This window comes from Pygocentrus nattereri, chromosome 13 (assembly GCF_015220715.1).
Source record: "Pygocentrus nattereri isolate fPygNat1 chromosome 13, fPygNat1.pri, whole genome shotgun sequence".
NCBI classification, from domain to species: domain Eukaryota; kingdom Metazoa; phylum Chordata; class Actinopteri; order Characiformes; family Serrasalmidae; genus Pygocentrus; species Pygocentrus nattereri.
In genome coordinates, this window is record NC_051223.1 from 17841596 (window position 1) to 17863669 (window position 22074).

A 22074-nucleotide genomic window follows, 5' to 3' on the forward strand; every position below is an offset into this window, starting at 1 on the left:
CTGGAGCACACCTGAGCCAACTGTATCTGTCTATTTCTTCAGCTGCTTTTGTAACCGTTACTCCTCCTAAATGGAATACATTTTCATTACTGAAGATGAATCTCTGATAAAAAAGCTGCATAGTCTTTTACATCATTTCTCCATTTAGCTCTTATAAAATGTAGCTGCATGCATGGCATCATCTTAGGAGATGGAAAAGAATTCCATGTATTTACACGCAAGGCTGAAAAAGCAGCATTGATGCAAAACATCAGAGATGCATCCACACTGAATGTGGATAAATCTTATCTGGTTTGATCCAGATATGAGATCCATTTGACCACCATAAACAGCCTCAAAGAGAGAGTGAGCATGAACCTTGGACGATGAAGCGGAAGCCGAAGCTTCGCAGAGGTAGGAAGGCAAATACGGGTTGCTTTGGAGGCTGCACCTTCACATCACAGGCAAAGCCATCACTGAGCTGGAAGGCAAGGGCAAGTTCTGTGGACTCCACATCATCTTTAATCTATAAGTACACAGAGGAACAGCATTCAGCACACATAAGCCTACAGACGCCGAGCAAAAACACAGAACATAAAGCAGCACATTGGGAAGAGTGAAAGAGCAAAATAAGTCAGTAAAATCCAACAAATAAATTCTAAAATCACTTTCAGGGAGGGCTGATAGCCTTTCCCACCACCTGTGTTCCTGACATTGGGGAAAGAACAATGATAGAGGAAAGATAGAGCGTAAAAGTGAATTTGAAAACCAGATGCATCAAGAAAGGAAACAGCAGGTACACTGCCTGTCTGTGAGCATCCCGAAAATTCTCAAGGCAAAGGAAATGAATTCAGTTCACCTTGTTAAGCCCCGTTCGCATGTCACTTGAATGAGATGATAAGATGAAGCTTTTTTGTGTCCCTGGGGTGCAAGCTGTAGAACACTTACGCAACACAGACAGAAGCAAAACGCTACGCAGTAAAAACTGCAGGTTGAAAAGATACATTTTTCAAAAGCCTGAATAAAAGCCAATTAAGGAAAGGGGAAAGTGGGCCAGGAAAACTCAGCAGGAACATTTAAAGGAGGAGATTTAAACCTAAACACAGCTCAGACAGACTCCTGTTAGTTATGCATAATGTAATAAGTGGAGGCAGCAAGTGGGGATTGTGTAAGTCTGTGTGTAAGGCTTGCTAGCTAACCTTCTTTGGGTAAAGCATTTTCTTTACCACCAGCCAACGCTCCACACCACCTGTGTGGTCCACTTCCAGAATGTTGTGGCTCAGATCTCTTCGGGTCATGGAGACCAGTCGCTTTTCAGCCTGACACATAAAGAAAACACATAACTTGAGCCTTTTTTTTTTTTTTTTACTTAACTTGCAGTGGATGTTGTCAACAGAGCTGCACAATACAGACGAAAGACCGCACTGTGGTTATATTGCTACATATTGTGCTTGCAGTATATGCCATACAGTCGTTTGGAAAATTTTGAACACCCCTAGTCAAATTATGTTTTGTTGATTTTCAAAAAGAAAGTAATTTGAGAACATCAACAAAAATAAAATATGAAATATAAAATGCACGATAACTTTTGCACAGGCAATGTTTTATTTTTTTCAAATACGTCAACTTCAGCAAATAAACACATATTTTGCATTTAAAACTGCAGAAGTGTGTTCTCTGTACAAGATGTGCACTTATTCTCAATTTTCAAAATCAACAGCACATAATTTCTTCATATTTTTCTACATCATTTAAAAATGACATATTTTCTTTGTCAGATCAATAAAAATGTGACACTCCAGCTTTAACAATAACCTAGAAAAACACAAAAAAAAAAAAAAAAAAAAAAAAGAGAAACTACACACCGGCTTGGCACTTAAATAATTCCTAAACCCACCCAAAGTGTTTTTTCCTTTAAAGACATGAGGTGATGACAATAAAATAGACTGGTGAACAAAGGGTGAGATGAGATTAAAGACTGGATTGCAATAATTATTAAACAAATAATACATGCAGACCTATAGTTGCAAACCCTCATGGTTTAGCCTTAAGATGTAAGGAACTGGCAAAGGCATTATAAATTTATCCTAAAAATGAAATCTTCACTACATACATAGCAGCAACAAAGAATCCTCCACCCCCTCCCCAATAAAAATGGAAACTGCAACCCTAAAAAACTTAATTCACCTCGTTATAGATGGTGATGGAACGTAAGCGGTGGAGGAAGAGCAAAAGAGAAGGGTGCACATCATGGAAGAGGTTCTTGGTCTGGTAGTTGTCTGATCGTAGAGGCAGGAAGATCTTAGTGGTCCAGCTACAAGGAAAAGACAAGGGATTAGTCTGTCAAAGACAAATGTTCCTATTTTAGCACAGGTGCAAGTGGAGTGTATAGAGTGTACTGGTTTATGATTAGTATGGTTAACAGCAAGCACATTTCTTTGTTACAGTATCTACACCTGGTTTGGAAAGCTTATTGTATAGCTGAAGTGAGAGATTTAATAAAAACTTTATTGAAGCAATGAAAATGAAGGCACTCATAATAAATTATGAAATGTTTTGGAGAAGATCTTTAGCAAACAATAAAAGAAAATAGTTTAAACTTCATCCATCAGGTAGAAGCTTTCAAACATCACTGCATTGAACTAATCGATATAAACACTAATTCATCATGATGTCAATTAATTGTTTAAATATTAATTATCAATTATTTAATTAATACTGAATAAAAATATATTAAAGCAGCTGGATTGCACTTACTATGGAGTATATCTTTGTATTGAATTGTGTACTCTGTGCTTATCAGAGCAGCAGCAGTAGTATTTAGGAACAAAGCAAGTTTCCTTTAATAACAAAGCTTCTCTAATCTAATTCATTCCTGTTTGTGCCCATTTGCTTTTGTCATGGACTGAAATGACCACACCTGCAACAATGTGTGGTGAGTGGCACAACAGGGGTGTAACATTCAAAATCATTTTTAAACTCAATTTGAACCAACACATGCCTGAGCTACAGCCTCCTCAGACTACTGTTGTTGCAAATATACAAAATGGTAAACATTTTTCCTGACTTCAAGCACGCGCGCACACACACACACACACACACACACACACACACATATATATATATATATATATATATATATATATATATATATATATATATACATACATACATACATACATACATACATATTTATTTATATATATATATATATATATATATATATATATATATTTCAGAAGCTGCTGATCTACTGGGATTTTCACGCACAAGAAAATATCCAAGAGAAAATATCCAGTGAGCGGCAGTTCTGTGGGCGAAAATGGCTTGTTGATGTGAGAGGTCAGAGGAGAATGGGCCGACTGGTTTGAGATGATAGAAAGGCTACAGTAACTCAAATAACCACTTGTTACAACCAAGGAATTTTTCCAACACCTTGCTGAAAGTATGCCATGAAGAATTAAGCCAGTTCTAAAGGCAAAATAGGGTCCAACCTTTCACTCGTCTGTCTTCACACAGATATGAAATTGAGTGACATCCTATTTTTAATCCATGGGGTTTAATATAATGTCGGCCCACCCTGTGCAGCTATAACAGCTTCAACTCTTCGGGGAACGCTTTCCACAAGGTTTAGGAGTGTGATTCTTACAGAAGTGCATTTGTGAGGTCAAACACTGATGTTGGACGAGAAGGCCTGGCTCGCATTCTCCGCTCTAATTCATCCTAAAGGTGTTCTATCGGGTTGAGGTCAGGACGCTGTACAGGCCAGTCAAGTTCTTCCACACCAAACTTGCTCATCCATGTCTTTATGGACCTTGATTTGGGCACTGGTGCGCAGTCATGTTGGAACAGGAAGGGGCCGTCCCCAAACTGTTCCCACAAAGTTAGGAGCATGAAATTGTCCAAAATCTCTTTGTGCGGAAGCATTAAGAGTTCCTTTCACTGGAACTAAGGGGCCGAACTCAACTCCTGAAAAACACCACCTCACCATAATCCCCCCTCCACCAAACTATACACTTGCACAATGCATTCAGACAAGTACCGCAACTGCCAAACCCAGACTCGTCCATTGGATTGCCAGATGGAGAAGCATGATTTGTCACTCCAGAGAACACATAGAGTCCAGTTGCGCTGCTTTACACCACTGCATTTGACGCTTTGCATTGTGCTTGGTGATATAACCAATTCCATGAAGGTCTCTATGCACTGTTCTTGAGCTAATCTGAAGGCCAAATGAAGTTTGGAGGTCTGTAGCAATTGATTCAGCAGGAAGTTGGCGACCTCTGCGCACTATGAGCCTCAGCATCCGCTGATCCTGCTCTGTCATTTTTTGTGGCCTGCCACTTTGTGGCTTAGTTGCTGTCGTTCCCAATCACTTCCACTTTGTTATAATACCACTGACAGTTTACTATGGAACATTTAGTAGCAAGGAAATTTCACGACTGGACTTGTTGCACATGTGGCATCCTATGATCCCATTCCTGAGAAGGACCCATTCTTTCACAAATGTTTGTAGAAGCAGTCTGCAAGCCTATGTGCTATGGCCATGGAAGTGACTGGAACATCAAATTCAATGATTTTTAATGGGTGAGTGAATACTTCTGGCAATACAATGTGTGTGTGTGTAATATATATATATACACATATATATATATATATATATATATATATATATAAATAAAAAGGTACAATGTGGATATATATATAGTAGGTAAAAAAATGTCCAAGGAGTGATGGTATGATGTAGGTGTACCTGATAAACTGTTCCTTTTAAATTTATTAAACACACATTACGCTATCCTGTTTTTTGATAGAAAGAACTTTTTTTTCCTCACCTCTTCTCAGCTATCTCCTTGGCAACACAGTGCAAGTGCCTATCCTCCGCTACCCAGTGAGGAAGAATGTATCCCATGGGGCCACTGGCCTTGTCGAATCGGATGTGGAAGTCGTTGGAGTGGATCTCGGGACAATCTGTGACTTTGAAAACCGATTTGAAGCCTATACCTTTCTGCCCTGAGTTGAGAAAAGAAAGAAAAACAACAGGAACACTCAGCGAGGGCACATAAGTGTCTATAAAAAAATGAAAAGAAAAGAAAGCACTAGACATTTTCCTCCCAGATCAGAACTTTTCACCTAAGAAATTTAACATGCACATACTAATGTTTGGAATCAGTGTTTAAGTGAAATTATTCTTTAAGTGATACTTTTTTAATCCCACAACCAGGGAAATTCCACCTCTGTGGAAGTGCAACACCACATACACACACTAGTGAATACACACACACTAGGGGGCAGTGAGCACACTTGCCCGGAGCGGTGGGCAGCCCTAATCACGGCACCCGGGGAGCAATTGGGGGTTTTGTGTTTTGCTCAAGGACACCTCATTCATGGACTGCCGGTGCTGGGGATCAAACCGGCAACCTTCTGGTCACAGGGCCAGTTACCTAACCTCCAGCCCACGACTGCCCCCAAATGTTTGAAATCAATGTTTTTAACAATATAAACCAATTGGGTTGCAAATATGTGCATAAAACGATTCTAATACGCTAGTTCTGTGTAGCTTCATAGGTTAAGATTAACTAGCAGGAAGCAGGAAATATTAGGTGTAACCAGAAGGACGACTGGAGCTGAGAAAAGACTGAGAAAGCTGTAGGACACTGAAAATAAATTTTCAATAAATGTTACATTAAGAAAGTCTCAAATTTGAGAAGTATTGATCACATCTAAAAATAGACTTCACAAAAATATATAGAAAATAGATCATTGAAGTACAGAATGTACAGTATATATTAACTCAGAATAAAACAACCTAATCTAAAATCCAGCTTTTAAGATTTTGATTTTAACATTGTGTAATTACAACACAAACAATACATAAATGCAAATAATTAATATAACAAGTGATTCATAACTTTTGCGCAGTGGATACTGGGATATTTGCGAGGCTACTTGTGTTTGTATATTCTGACCACATGACCACTTTAACACTCCGGGGCAAATTTACTAACATTCTGCACTGCACTTTTCCAATTTGGCTGTCACTTTTTACTAAACAGGCACAACGTCGCTTCAGTGCCTGTAAAAAGAACAAAGAGGGGGTCTCTTGTGTTTTGTGTTTTAGCCTTTTTTCATATGCATTTATAGGAGTTTCTCTCTCAAGGCACAAAATATTACAATGAAGCACCTACTGAAAACTGGAATTAAATATCGGCTGTGTGTTGTTTAACGCCTGTAAAAAGCTTGTATTAATTTTTGTGCTAAAATGGCTGCCATTGTTTGTGCTCAGAGAGAAATGAGAAAGCTTTTCAAACCCATTATTTATCACAGTATTTATTTTTGATGGGAAAATCTGTGCGCTGGGCAGAAATGTCACAACCATTGTTTGATGTCCTGCATGTATTTATAAGTTGTCACTAAAAATCATATAAATCTCAAACAACCTGAGAACGCTCAGCGACATTTTACAGGGATTTTACAATTTCACATGATTTCCAAACACTCTTGGCACAGAACTCAGGTTAAGCTCATAGCACCAGATAAAAACAATGTGTTTTAAAACAGTGATTAAAAAAGTACTTCCTTGAATTTCTGAATTAATGTCTTATTTTCTCAGAATAATTACTCATGATGCTAAAATAATCCCAGTTACTCTGGGAGTAGTAACAATCTATTATTTACTTATTATTTAGTCAAAAATATTGAGAAAAGAAGCAAATTTTTAATGTGTTTCAGGTAACCTGAAATAAAGAAGGATTGTAAAACTGGCCAAAATGGGCTTTCATACAAAACAGGGAAGCAACTACAGTGTTTGTATGTCGACTGACCTAAAGCAAACGTCAGTTCAAAATGGTGGTTCTTTATTACTGTTGACTGAGTGAGCAGCCACTTTGATTTGACATCATACACTGAGCTGCGAGTTGAGAACATCATCCCGTCCTTCCAAGTGAGAAGGACGAGAGAGTGTTTTTATTTTTCCTAGTTGGCAGTGAGAAATTCCAAGATACGAGCTTCAGTCGAATGCAGCATTAATTAAGAAGTTGCCCCTGTGTCCATGTGCATGTACTTTCTTATAGATATGTATGTTGCGTACCTATGTAGCCACAGATGTGTTTTCCCTTGGTGCTTTTGCCCACATCACAGATGGCTCGCACGTTCTTCTCCTCAAAGCCGCACTCATTGTTCAGGATGGTGATGCAGTCTCTCTGAACCACAAAGGCCACAGCAGGCTGCTCAGGGTCATCCTGCAGGTAACTGTTATCATCAGCATTCTGCACACAAACAAAACTGATTAAAGGTACTGCTCTGACTGACTGATTAAACTGATCAGTTCATTGTTTGAAAGATTACGATGCAAGATACCAAAAGAAGATATAGCATAATAACTCAAGATAAAACAATTAAAAGTCATATGGCCACTGTGGATGCTGCACATCAGATGGTAGGAAAAGGGAGGTGAGAAAAGATTTGATAGTGCAGTCTCAACACACATTAAAAACAATATAAAACGACAGCTCCTGCCAGGAACTGTGAGCGTTCCAGCAGTTGAGGGTAGTGACCTGAATGAGCTCCAGCACAAAGTGTGTGTCTTTGCTGTAGAGTTCAGTGGAGAGGCGCTCCAAACTGCGGCCCAGCCTGGCCTGGTGCTTCCTCATCAGGTTCTGCCCCTCTTCATTCAGCTCCACTCCAATACCAAACTCACTCTTCCTATAGAGAACAGGACAGAAGAAAAAGAGTTATATAACATTGCCCTCATCTGAACTGCAATTCAAAATGTCTGCATAATTCAATCATTGAGACGTGAGTGAATTAATTCAGTGAATTCTGAGATTTCTTTATAATGGTGTTGATGGCTACCAAGGGTCGCGATGCATACTTAAAAATGGCCAGTGAATATACGTCTTCTAAGCATTATTGATAATAGTAAACACAGTGGTGAATCACTATGGCAGGAACTACTTTGCCATAAATGTACTTCTGTAGGCCAAAAGCATATCTCAAAACTATTACACAACAATGTCTCAGGCATTAGGCATTCCATGTAATAAGTTTCTCTGATGTTATTTTTCCAGGCACTAAATACTTATATAGGATGTCTGGGTTCTGTCATCAACACTGTGAAAAATTCTGACATGGTAAGTTTCTCTAAAACAGCATTTTACATCAAACCATTATGAAATCCATGCCTATGAATGCTTACATCATAACCACTGAATAATACAAACATTTTGAAAAAAAAGATAGAATCCTTCTTTTCCCCATACAAGTCATAGTTATTGCAAAAATAACAAATTCATGTTATTTTATGTTAACTGCTTCTCACTGGTAGCTCACTGAAACAAGTGGAAGAATTTTGTTTAAAGCACATACTGTAAACGTGTGAGTGATGCTACATATAGTTTGTAAGTAGAAAAGCAGAAAAATATTTGACTTAAATCTGACGAGAAGCTGCTGTGCGTAGTCTAGTTTTGCAGAAGGAGAACATATCCTTGGCCAGCTGACAGAAAAATGTCAGAAATGCAGATAATCTGTTCATATAAAATGCAAATCAAATGTGAATGTGTAATTAAATGCAATGTAAAATGGTGTTCTTTACTTTGTTGTGCAGTTTTTAGTAAATAATAATACAAATACAAAAATATAACTCAACCTAAAGCCTGATGGAGTGACTTAGCCTAATAGCTATCTGAGATACAGGTTGAGCTGGTCAGCTGTGAGTTAGTTAAATTGGTAACACTTTATTTGAAGGCTACCTACATAAGGGCTTTACGACGGATTCATAAGCACTGAATAATGTGTTTATGAAGCACTACTTGAACATTTATTAAGTGCTTATGTCGGTAAACCCTATACATAATTGCATCAATCATTTTATCCATACCATGGAGTGAAGAGGGGGTGGTTTCCAGGCAGATTTAACCTGATATCAGTACAATGTCGTCTTAAGAATGCTGACATAAATAGTTATGTATAGTGTTTTAAATATATTTAGTGCTGTAAATATGTTCAAGGTTTATTCTTATTATGTCAGTACAATGTCATTTATTTCATAAAACATCTTATGTCAGGTTGCGAGAACCGACATAAGCACTTAATAAATGTTCAAGTAGTGCTTCATAAACACATTATTCAGTGCTTATGAATGCGTCATGAAGTCCTTATGTAGGTAGCCTTCAAATAAAGTGTTACCGTTAAATTAAACCACATTTTTACACAGGGTATAATATTTTATTTATTGTGCATGCAGCACACGTGGTTACTGCAAACATATGGCACATGCACTCTGCGGTTCTAGATTACACATTTTTTTAAAAATTGCAGGATAATACACACTTTATTTAATTGTCTTTTTTTCAGATAGCTGAAGAAACCTTTACAAATACTATAATGAGTTTAGGTATCAAAGTGTTCAAATAGCTACATCCTGCCCTATGTATCAGAAAGTCTAGATTATGTTATACTAGTCATCAATGAAAAACTTTTACACCGACACTTACACACAAAATGTCTTGACACAGCCCATAAAGTGCAGCACACCTCAGCGTTTTTGCGTTTACATGCTTATAGTAAACAATAAACAATTTTACAGCGCAGAAAGGGTGTGCCATAACGGCAGTGGCTTCACTTAGCTGTCCATATAGTGGCGTCTACTTCTCTGTATGTATAGTCACATGCGAATGTTTGAACACCACTGATCAAATTACATGTTGTGTGGATTGTGAAGTGAAAATAAGTTAACACATCCTCGACAGGGAACAAACGTTAACACATTGGAAGTATGATCAAATATACCATATAATATGCACTATAACTTTTGCACAGACCACATTTTGTTTTTTTTTACCCTAGTACGCTAAATTCAGCAAATAAACAGTAATTGTGCATTAAAATGTGTTCTTTGTATAGGATGTATAACTTATTTTCACTTAGAAAATCAAGAAAACAAGTCATTTATCCAGGGGAGCCCAAACTAAATGTTTCTGCATTACACGCTGAGGCTGGCATGAACAACTGACACGCTTGTGTCTTTATGATTGTAAATTTTACAGATTTAAGTGCTACTGCACACAACATCAGTGTCATGAAAGCTTCCTTTAACATCATCCTGCGCACTACTTGTAATCCCACCCAGAACGACTGGGTGGTGTTTATTCTGCAGTATTACCGCTTCATATCTGCCAGCTCAGTATAGCACAAATTTTACTACACTGTACTTAACATCCCTGAAAAACTACCTTTTATAAGATGCTGGGTTTTCCACCATGTGGCTAAACGTTACTTATACTGGGCTTACATTAACCTTTTAGGCTTCCGCAGTATTTACACACTGTTAGTGGGAGCAGAAAACATGTCGGGGCTCTGGGCTTTCGGTTTGTTTCATTTCGTTTGTGCCTTTGTGCACAGATGCTGTGAAATGCATCCTTTGCTTTTGAATACGGTGTATTGCAGCATGCTGTGATTTTTGTAGGTCTTCCTTTCTTGATATTATCTGCCTTTTGCTACCTCCATTGTTTACAGTTCGGGTTGTTCAGTCTTTGTTCGTTTTTTGAAGTGAAAAAACAAACAGAGAACAAATTTAAATGCTTTTTTTATGCACATATTAATGCAATTTGTATTGATTTGCTGAGTTTTATATGATGGACAAAAATAACTTTTGCACAAGCAACATTATACGTTTAAATAATTTTTCAATATGTTAAATTCAGCAAATGAACTGTAATTTTGCATTAAAACATGCAGAAGTATGGTCTCTGTAGAGGAAGCGTTAGAAACAAAGCATCATTTGATCATGGGTGCCATTTTTTTTACCTAGTCAATGATGGGCTGACAAATCATTCAAACTGACAACTTTTTGTAAACGAATTCAATTTTGTTGATGAATTTTGCAGTTAAAAATGGTTTTCATCAAGGTTTTTCAGCAATATTTCATAGAAGCAATCAGAAAATTTCAAACAAAATGAAAAAGTCCTGCATACAAAGTAAATTGCTTCAGCATGAGTTAACTGCAGCTTTTATGGAGGGAGTTAAAACACAAAAACAGTGAGAGGTGGATGAACCTGATGTCCTCGATGATGACCCTGCACTGGCTAAAGTGCTCATTAGTTTCAGCTCCTTCAGTCGGATCAGGAGACTCTTCTACAGCTCCATCCTCGTCATTCTCCCCTTTACTCTCTGCACTGCTGTGGTTCTCCTCATTCTCCTCAGATGCCAACTCAAACAGATCATCATCACCATCATCATCTTGATCGTCGCTCCTGGCACTGTCAATAATACCTATGTGTACAGAGACCATGTGTTAAATATCAGCACATCGACACTGAAGATGGGTTTAGTTAAATACATCTTGACATGCTGGCTACAAAAACCTGATATGAATGACTAAACAATCCACAAACACGGGCCATAAAGCTCACCTTGCTGAGGAGCTTTAGCTGGGCTGGAGCTGCTGGAGCCAGAGACAGCGCTGAGCACAGAGTCCTCCAACAAATCCTCACTGTCAGGCAGACTCAACATTGACGATGACCTGTCACTCAGAGAGTCGGCTGCTACGCTCTGCAGAGAAATACAACACTTTAGAACGTCAATCAAGGGCTGGAAGACATGAACTTATATACATAATTATAGACATATATAATTATAATGCTGCATTTGCCATTGTAATATGCCTTGTGCTGCATTTAAAACACTTGTTAAAAAAAACATGTTAATCATGTGATTTAATCATGTGACATGCAATGTTTCAAAGTATAATTATGACCTTTGTTTAGTTTACAAAGTTCTCTACAAGGAAAAAGTTAAAAATAAAGACAATAAAAACGACAGAAATGTAAGAGGCAAAATGTGGAAATCTTGGTAGCCTCAATGGCTGTAAATTAGGATTATTAGGGTAAGAGAGGTGAAAAAGTGGTTCAAGTCAAGTTAAAACACTACTTTTAACAGATATGATAATCTGACAACTGACATAAACCTATATAAACATTTATAAAAGAAGAATCCGATATGTAGTAGTTGTCACAAAGGCTGCTTTGGTCTAATTTAATGTCACATTAATATTAAAGCTATCTTTTATACATATATGTTGTATGTGTTCCTAAGATCTTTAAGAAGCTCTATTACAATGTGATGACACAGTAATGACAGAGTTATGTATATTTTACCAGACTTCTAAGTGGGTACCAAATTTAGTCTCATAAGTCCTTTATGAAGTAGAAACAATGGTAAATCTGAAACAAAAAATATTTGGGGACGACAAACATCCTGCATGCTGTATAACCTCTCCACTATTAATGGATTTTGAAAAGTATATCGCAGTCCAAAGTTGATCTTAAAACTACCATAGAACATTGTCTTTGGCATCACAGTGTAATTATAACAACATGTACAGTTATGGCCATTGGTAGATACTATGGTCCAGAGAAAATCACAATTTGATGATTTTTCACAGGTAGGCAAAGGTAGTGGTGTTAGGTATCTTGCCCAAGGACTCTTATTGGTACAGTGTAGGGTATTTGCACAGGTGGGGAATCAAACCCCAGTTGTCAGCATAGAAGGAAAAACAGTATCCCAATTACCTATACAGACCACATTTAACTAATTCATAATAACACATAACTTTCTGTGAGAGATCTTTTACATCATAACCACTGACCTGTTGAGAAAATAAGAAAAATAAATATAACTCACCTTTTAAGTATGTCTCAGTGAGAGTTACATTTACTCTTATAAGATCTTTATAAATCACAAAGGCAATGCCATGACTCTGTAATAACCGTGTTACATATGAGCTGAACGCTTAGTGTGGGTGGGAACTCTAGCCGCAGAGTTCTGAATGTACTGTAGCTTTTGTATAGACTTTACAGTGAGACCAACAAAGAGGGAGTTAGAGTAGTCAATAAGGGACATAATGTAGACATGAACCAAAGTTTTTGCATCTTTATTGGTCAGGAACGGTCGAAGACAAGCAATGTTACGTAAATGAAAGAATGCAGTCTTAGTGAGGACCTTGATATGCAGATCAAAATTAAGTGATGGGTCGAGTAAAACACCAAGATTTCTAAAAGTAGGTGCAAGTTTAACGAGCAGGCCATCAATACTAACTGAAAAATTGGATGACTTTGTTAGTAAATGTCAACCAGTAAGACTTTTTATCAGTGCAATCAATACGATCAATTAGTGTACTGGGAGGGGAATCTGAGGGTGTGTGTGTACTGAGATATAACTGAAGATCATCAGCATAACATTGAAAGCTTAGGCCATGGCTACGAATAATATGGCCAAGGGGTGAAACGTAAATTAAGAAAAGTAGGGGTCCAAGAACTGAGCCCTGCGGGACCCCACATGTAACAGGAGAGGTGCAGGACTTCTGTGCACCAAGTGTGATAAACTGCTGCCTGTCTGTAAGATACGACCTGAACCATTGTAAGGGTGTGTCAGTGATACCAATAGAGAAAAGATGAGAAATGAGAACATCATGCTTAACAGTATCAAATGCTGCACTTAAGTTGAGGAGAAGAAGAATATTGAGAGAACCACTATCAGCAGACTGGAGAAGATCATTAACTATTTGCAGAAGAGCTGTCTCAGTGCTGTGGTGAGTACGGAAACCAGACTGAAAAGGCTCACGGAGGGCATTATCACTGAGAAATGTCTGGAGTTGGAAAGCAATCACTCTTTCCATTACTCTAGCTAAAAATGGAAGGTGTGAGATGGGTCTGTAATTAGAAAGAGAAGTTGGGTCCAATTCATGTTTCTTAAGTATAAGAGTAACTGCAGAAGTTTTAAGGGCAGGAAAAAACAAACCAGAAAAGAGACATGAATTCATCACTGCTGGAATTGGGGTGTTGATTACAGATGAACAGACTGAGTAGAGGGGTGGGGGCAGGGTCAAGCTGACAGGAGAATGCATTAGAATTAGTGATGAGTTTAGAGACAGAAAAGGAGTCAACAGGTGTGAAACAAGTTAGCTTTGTGTTCAAAGTAGGAAAATCAGTAAAGGGCAAATGACTGAGAAGTAGAAGGAAAGAGACTACAGATCTGATTAATTTTCTTTTCAAAGCAATGTAGAAAAGCCTGACATTGCTCAGCTGAATGGGGGCACGCTGACACAGGAGGATGGAGCAGTTTGTTAACAGTTCGAAAGAGTGTTTTTGGCCTAGACTTATTTATGATGGAGGAGTAGTAGTTGGAGCGGGCAGTATTAAGGGCATCCCAATATTTGTGGGTGTGTTGACTGTAAAGTAAAGATGGACAGTAAGGTCCGTTTTTTTATAAAGTCGCTCAAGACGCCGACCGATGGCCTTCCCTTAGTTCAGGAGTGAACCAAGGACACAAGTGGATGGCAGGGAGAAGTCCATTCTTAAAAGGGGGTAAATCATTAAGCAATCCAGAGATAGTGTCATTATAAAGAGAAACCATACTCTCAGGGGATGATAGGTTATGTATGTCAGACAGCGCTGAAGACTGAAGAGAAGCAGCAAACAGATTGAGATTGACAGACCTAATATCACGAGAGACAACAGATTTTTTTTGGAAGGAGGAGGAATAGAAATATGAAAACTACATTCAATGAGCTTATGGTCAGAGATACCAGAAACTGAACCAGAGACAGAGATATCCAGTAGAACAGAGTAAATCAAGAGTATGACCATGAGTGTGAGTTGGAAAATGAACATGCTGCATCAAATTAAAACACTCAAACTGAAATGAACTCAGGTGCAAAAGAGCATTTAGTATCAACATGGATAATGAAGTCACCAAGCACAATTATGGCACAGCAAAGAGATGAGATGATTGTGAGGAGTTCATTAAGTTCAGACAAGAAGATTGCAGCAGGTTTGGGAGGGCGATAAACTAACAGCAACAGTAGAGGTGCAACAGAACAGAATGCCTCTAAGTCAGCAGTCATTTCCTGCCATGTCATTTCACACAAGCAAGTATCATGACACAACCTAATGTCAGCAAAAACCTATGTCACTTGAGTTGACAAAAGTTAACAGTTTGTCCTGCTCTAGAACAAAGTGATTCAGTGTAATGACTGGGGTCTCCATACCGTGGCTATGTGAGAGGGCACCTCAGGTGGTGCTGGTAAGATGAGCTTGGTGTGGAAGTCCCTCGCCCACTCAGTGATGCCCAGCAAAATGCCCATCTGATGGAGCTTGTTAAGGTACCTTGTCTCAGACTTGGCTGCATCCAGGAGGATTGTTTTAGACTTGGCTTGGCCAATCACTTTAGACAGAGGCTCCAGAAAAACCTACATGATAAAATGAAAGGAGGAAAATAAAAGAGGAGTTGAAATTAGGCTTAAATATATAGTGAGGTAATTGTGAGAAATCCTGCATTAAATTAGCCAGCGAGCAGAGAAAAGGAGTGATGCCTCAGACTTTAATCTGACCCTAAGTGCAGCTATGGAGTTGTCTAATGAGAGAGGAAAAGCAGCTCCCCAGGTAGTGGGCTGACAGGAAAGTGCTCTTCTGACCCTGCCAAGAATGCAACCAGCTAACTGACACTTAGCAAGGGTTGTCATGCCAACAACCCAGTTACTCTTCTTTCTTTTTTTCTCCCTCCCACCTGTTGTTTGTGTTTCACTCTTCTTCATAGTATTTTAACTATGTATCATGGACAGCATTTATCCCCAAGAGGGTCTATAAGATTCCCCAGTATTTTCACACTGACAATTTCGGCCTCCCAAAGTAAGGGTAACACACCCTTGTAAAATCTTTCAAAGTCACAGCATGCCTCCACACATGAAAACGCTTTTTACTACACTCAGAGATATCTGAACCTCACCTGCTGCAGGAGCTCTTTGCAGATTCTTGTAGGCATCCGAGACACACACTCAAGCACAAAGTTGGCCGCAGTGCTGAAGGAACCATTTTCATCACAGTATAAATCTGTGATGAGAAACAACACAGACACGATACCAATCTTTAGAAGTAACTAATGATAACAAAAAACATTTCACGTTGTTCCTTATTTGTTGCTAAGCAAGAAAATCAGTTGAAAGTGCAGATTTGAAACCGTTTTATTATAATTTGATTAGTGATTTTAAGTTGTGTGTACAGTTCTGTTCCCTGGTAAGATAAAAAGTCCTTTGCAAATTTGCCATGTTTTTGTCATTTCATGACATCAAAAAGTCAAAGCTGTTGATACAGAATCCAGTGTAGATTATTCGCAATAGTTGTGTCACTTACTATGTAATTAAGAATGTAATTATGCAATAACATTTGAATAGTACAGCAATACAAAAGAAATAAATCTTTACTTATTAGTGCTAAAATTGTCAGGTTTCACTGCATGTTTTCACTGATGATCCTGCATTTTACAATATTGTGTATTAAATAGATTAACAACTACTGAATAGTTTTGACTTTTTATTTTATCTTGAATGTTCTACAACAGTACGAAAAGCTCTAGACCTTTTATTGTAGTGACCCAATAGATTATTTTCTAAGTTTCTGTGCTTCTTCATATTATCATTAGTGTTATATTACAAATAGTGTTACACTTAATATTGCTGTTATTATTATTATTATGTTTTTGTTTTTTATTTTTTTGCTTTGCTGTGATAATTTATGTTTTTCCAAAAACCAAGCACAGACAATTCCACACTTATGGATCACATTAATTAATTAATAATAACTGAAATTCCTTTTTGAAATAATAATAAAAAAAACACTACTGATATAAATTAAGTATACATATAGCTTGTGTCGGAAGAAAACCTCATATCTCCATTTTTAAATTTTTGCCATAATCTGAAAGTGCCTGTTGTCATTTACATTTTTTGTAAATATCATGATGAATGGTGTGGGGAAAAAAGTCTGGTTCCATTGTCTTACATTAAAAATAATGTAGGTTTTTTTCCTTCTCCTGTGAAATTATTATTTTGGAGATACGAGGTTTTGCTCCGACAACAGCGATATACAGTTTTTGGATGCCCCTGGGTGCAAATATAGATAACACAATTTTATACATTCTCTTTATTTGCTGAATTTAACATATTGGAAAAAAATAATTACACATAAAATTTGGCTTGGGCAAAAAAATGAGATTTTATGTTTTTTTCTGATATGTAACACTCAGTAAATAAATAGAAAGTGTCTGCTTATATAAGTACAAAAATGCCATGTTGAAGTTTATTGCCTGTAGAGAATGTGTTAACTTATTTTTACTTAGATGATGTCGATGGTGCTGACTGTGAATGGTGCAGAGGAGCGGAGGAAACAGCTCTTCTTAAAAATGAAAACAACTTCTTTGGCTAACTTTGATCAGTGAAAGGATTTATGACTTTTTTAAGATTCTGTATAATCAATGTTTTCAGGTCTCTTTCTACCAGAGAAGATTTTAAACTGTTGTGTCAGTCTTATCTGGGGCAGTATGAATAAGAACAGTTCTCCCCTCTCCAATGAGTCTGTGTTGCACCGCAGGCATCTGCGTGCTACTAATGAAGCTATCATCTCGTCTGATAAACAGTTTTCCCAAAGAAGTGTGTCATTTCCAAAAAGGATGAATGATTTAAATGGCTTTACCTTTTCTGAACATTTTAATGTCAATCCTATAGATTTATTTCAAAGATTCATTGCAGTCCTAGTATTAACATATTTAAAAGAGAACAAGGTTGCAAACATACCCACTACATTTTTTCTGCATGCAATCAATTTGGTCACTGTGTCAAATGCAAAATCAAATATAAAGCAACAACCAGAAGTGCACATGGACCCATGTGACCAACTCAACTAACACCAGATGCTCATGGCAGTGCTGGAGACAGGGACTAAGGCCAGTAAGTGCAGTGACACTAGCTCCTACCTTCTTGTGCAACTGCCTGTGCCAGTGAATCCTCCATGTGATTGGCCAGCAGAGCTGTGGGGGTGTTAGAAATCCCATCAGCCACCACGATTGAGACCAAGTGGCCGGCAGTACCGACAGGGTCCAGGGCCTGAGCTGCTTCAGAGAACAGTTTATCACTGGTGGCTGAGGTGATTCTCAACATCACTCCAGGAGAAACTTCCAAAGCCAGCAGGTCTGTGTTTCCTGCATCAAAGACCATCTTTAAAGACATGTACTTTCTAAATCATGTGATTATTACTAACACACTTTTTGTCTTATTACTGTTATAACTAACTCATTTTGTGTTAATACATCAGTCTTTTCTGATGTTTGATGTTTGTGATGTAAAAATTAAAAAATCAGATCAATATAGTTTAGTTTATAATAAACCATAGAACTACAGGTGACTTTGAGGTTTTATCTATTTTTGAGTGTGATATGACATATTTAGCTCACAGGAGCGTTTTATAAAATAGGAACATTTGGCTGTTAAATACAAACACACATTTTTGCTATGTTTTTGCCATTTTGACATGTATAAAAAGCTGGAAATGTGGCTGCAAATTAAATGTAAATTAATTTCGCATTATCAGTTGATTGTATGGAAAATTGACAGTAATAACTAAGGATTTCTAAGGGTTAACAGCCTTGCTCAGTCTTGTAGCGGTGTAGCTGAGGTGTCATACCGCAGTATTTGTCGATAAAGTCTTTGAGTGGTCCGTGATTGGGCTGGAACACCAGCTCCCACTGGCTCCACTCTCTCAGATCCTGCAGCAGTGGGGCGGTCAGCAGGCTTGCTATGGCCTGTTCACGGCTCACCTCCCCCAGCAAGCCCACTGTCTCTCCCAACCCGTCCCTGAGGTGACGCAGAGGACATACAAACATGCACACACAGATCAGACACACTGCCAAAGAACACAGAATCCCTAGAGCTTCTACAATAAACCCAGCTTTGTTCTACTTTTGGCTCTGGCTCAAGCAAATTAACTTCTTCAGCCCTGTCATTGCTGGATATAACAAAAGCACAGCGTAATATGATAGTAAATGTTCAGGTCACAGAAAGGAGAAATTTTGTCAAAACATTGTAAATTTTGTGTATATGAGTAAAAGATTTTTCATTATGATTTGAATTTAAGGACAAGATGCTCTTATGCTATTTTGCTATACTTTGAAACAAGCCTGCTCATTCACTGCGGCCCTCACATTCATTCAATTACAGCTTCATTAATGGCTCTTTTGACAATGCTAATGATTCTTTACAGCTATAGACCACTTTCACACTTCCGTATTTGACACAGGCATTGAACAAAAAAACATGTTAACAGTTTAAGAATAAGAATCTAGAGGACACACAGGTTTTACACCTTTATTAAGGCATTTACCTTATTTTTCAAGGAAACCATTGATTGGTGGAGCAGTTTTTCTTTTCAGAAAAGAGCAAGTTTGACAAGCATTTGTTCAACAATCACCTCCAGCTAACGTCAGCTGATGTTTACTGGAATATATTTTTTTAAATTGTTTTTTTTGTTAGTATTTTTACTGTGAATTCGGTAGTACCCACTGTTGATCTCACTGGACATTGCTGACAAAAAATGGTTACTGCATTCACTCTATGGAAATCATGTACTGAGGTTGCAAAAACATGAGTTTATGTAATGAAAATAATATTATTTAAAAACAGTAAACACATTCTGACAAAGCTTATTTGCTTCACTTAGATAGTTGTAACAAAATGCAAAGCTCTGTACATGTAAAAATAATTTAAATTATTGTATAAATAAGACTTATTATTCACAATTACCTACACGAAATTTCATGTGTGATTAATTGTGATTAATTATTTTAATCATTTGTCAGCCCTAGTAATTGCATACTTATATTTAAATAGCATTAAAAAAGACAGTAATACCTCAAGATAAGGGTTAAGTGTTAAACAGGAAGGTTTGTTTAGAGCACAAATTGCAGTGACATAGTCAAACCTAATCCATAAAGCGAATCATACGCAGGCCTGCTCAAACTGGAAATATATACATGTCTGGCCTTCAAACTGTAGTAAGTGTTGTGCAGAGGTATACCTGTGTGTGGAGTGCAAGAGGAGATAGAGCCTTACCCTGGGTCTTTAGGCAGCAGAGGGCACTCGTAGCGGATGGCACTGCTGATGACCTCCCCACTCAGCTCCCTCTGGCGCTTGGCAAAGTCCAGAAGGGTGCGGAGATGCCCGTAGCCCAGCTCTCTACTGTCTCTGATCCTGTACTGACTCCTCAGTGCAGCCTCAATGAATGGGAGCTGCTCAAACACAGCACAGGGACAAGATGTGAACTGGAGGTTAGCAAATCTCTCTGCACATGAAAAGTTTGGGGACAAGAAGTTTTTGATACAAATTAGCAGTTTTTTATTGGTATGACATGATGGCCCAATATCCTCTATTTTCTTAGTATGAGGTTTGTTTGTGTGGTTTCACATAGCAGGCAGTCAATATAAATTCATTCATACACAAGCATTTTTCAACCTCTCTTTATCCCTTAGAATTGAACAGGCTTTTACTCCTGTGCCTTTAAGACTGATATGTACACAAGCTCTTTGCCTCATTTAGAAAGTAGTCCAGGCTGAAACGCTTCTCATAAATTCAGTGCGAATGAGCAAAGCTAAACCGCCGTATGCCGAATAGGAGGATATATGTAAATGCACTGGTTTTTGACACCACAGAAACTGTGAATTCAAAACAGTTGTTTTTTCAGCTCCCTGTCTACACATGGACCACATGGACTGGGGAGAGTATGGTATGTTTTGAAACTTTCACGTTTTCATACTATGACAAACTCTTGTTTAATTGAAAAGTAACAGTGAAAATCAAAAACAGCAAAGTGTCCCCAAAGGCACAGCATTGTATGTCACCTTCATTCACTGTTAGTGTTCCATGTAGCATAAACGCCACAATTCATCATCAGAGACGTAACACTTCTATCATCTAACTAAAGAAGAAACATCGTATCATCCAGATATCTAAGACTCACTCGTGAAGGGTCTCCCTCCCCGCACTGTTTAATGAACTCATACACATCCTGCTGGTTGGGTCTGAAGCCACATGCTCGGACGTCCTGGTTGTTGATAGCTACAATGCCGCCTGTAGCATCTTGTAGCACCTACACATAGAGACCACAAATAAATGATGGTTATTATATTAATACACTGTAAAGAAATAAAAGTGATTGTTTCAACTCAAAAATGTTAGTTACTACAATTTAGTTTATTGAACTTAAAATAGTAAGTCAACAGATCTCAAGACAGAGATTCTATTTCTTTTAGCACGCTATAGAAGTTCAATCAACTCACAATTTTAAGGCAGCATGGTAACATGTTAAAAATCTGGCGGAGGATCAACCAGATCTTTATTACATCGTCATTGTCTGCCTGCTTAGGATCTTCAAAGGTAATGTAAATCACAAGTAAGAAAGTATGTGAACTGTGATAAAGTTTTAAGGAATCCCTTAGCAGGAAAACCAGGAGCACAAGATAAAAACTCAGAAAGCTCTGTGTTTTATAACTACAATTGAGAAAAGTTGAGAGAAAGCAATATGCAACAAACATGTACATAAAAAAATCTAAGGGTTAAATACAAGTCCTGATTGTTGTGTAAATGGATGGAATTGGATACATATTAAACGGTTCCACACAAAAAGATCTCACAAAATGTTGTACTTTGATCATATGGAAAATGTGTCTTCCTTCAAGCTCATGCACATTAATCCCTAGAAAACAGGGAAATTCATTCTTGTTCAAATCTATTTTTTTCGCTGCTGTTGGAACAAAATCTCCAAAATGGTAACTTTAGTGGAGTAGAAAAGACATACATTGCTTTTAATGTACATCAATGGAACTAGACTTTTTTCCAAGTCATTCTGGGACATCTCTTTTGGTCCATTCATCATGAAATTTACACACAATATAAAGGGCTACAGGCATTTTCAAATTATGTCAAAAACGATAAAACGGCAAAAACAGAGATACAAAGTTTTGTCCTGACAGTAGCAATTTACTGGTTTACCATATGCTTTTCCAATCTGTTACGACATTTTCTCTATTTTGTTTCAATCACACTTAGCTTCAGTATATTTCCAGGCTGTTTCTTCATTCATTTATTTATTTATTATTGTTTTCTCACTGTTGCCTTTTGTACTGACCTCAAAAAAGACAACAGAACTTACACAATAAAAACAATCTCTTATTCCTACAGACCACGAGTGACGCACACCCCAAAATATTAGTAAA

At 37.7% G+C, this 22074-nt stretch overlaps 1 protein-coding gene across 3 annotated transcripts in view; it reads right to left on the minus strand.

The window, feature by feature from the left end:
• wu:fj29h11 (protein NO VEIN) overlaps positions 1-22074 on the minus strand; it is a 97073-nt gene that overhangs the window by 44913 nt on the left and 30086 nt on the right. For all 3 annotated transcript variants that reach the window (XM_017686659.2, XM_017686661.2, XM_017686660.2), the window contains 14 exons: positions 20820-20948; positions 19916-20091; positions 18492-18661; positions 17785-18009; positions 15763-15866; positions 15026-15226; positions 11391-11529; positions 11034-11250; positions 7536-7683; positions 7070-7247; positions 4815-4992; positions 2167-2293; positions 1179-1298; positions 358-505 (listed from right to left, as the gene is read on the minus strand). In XM_017686659.2, coding sequence (XP_017542148.1) covers positions 358-505; positions 1179-1298; positions 2167-2293; positions 4815-4992; positions 7070-7247; positions 7536-7683; positions 11034-11250; positions 11391-11529; positions 15026-15226; positions 15763-15866; positions 17785-18009; positions 18492-18661; positions 19916-20091; positions 20820-20948 — 2260 coding nt within the window. The remainder of the gene's footprint in view (positions 1-357; positions 506-1178; positions 1299-2166; positions 2294-4814; positions 4993-7069; positions 7248-7535; positions 7684-11033; positions 11251-11390; positions 11530-15025; positions 15227-15762; positions 15867-17784; positions 18010-18491; positions 18662-19915; positions 20092-20819; positions 20949-22074) is intronic.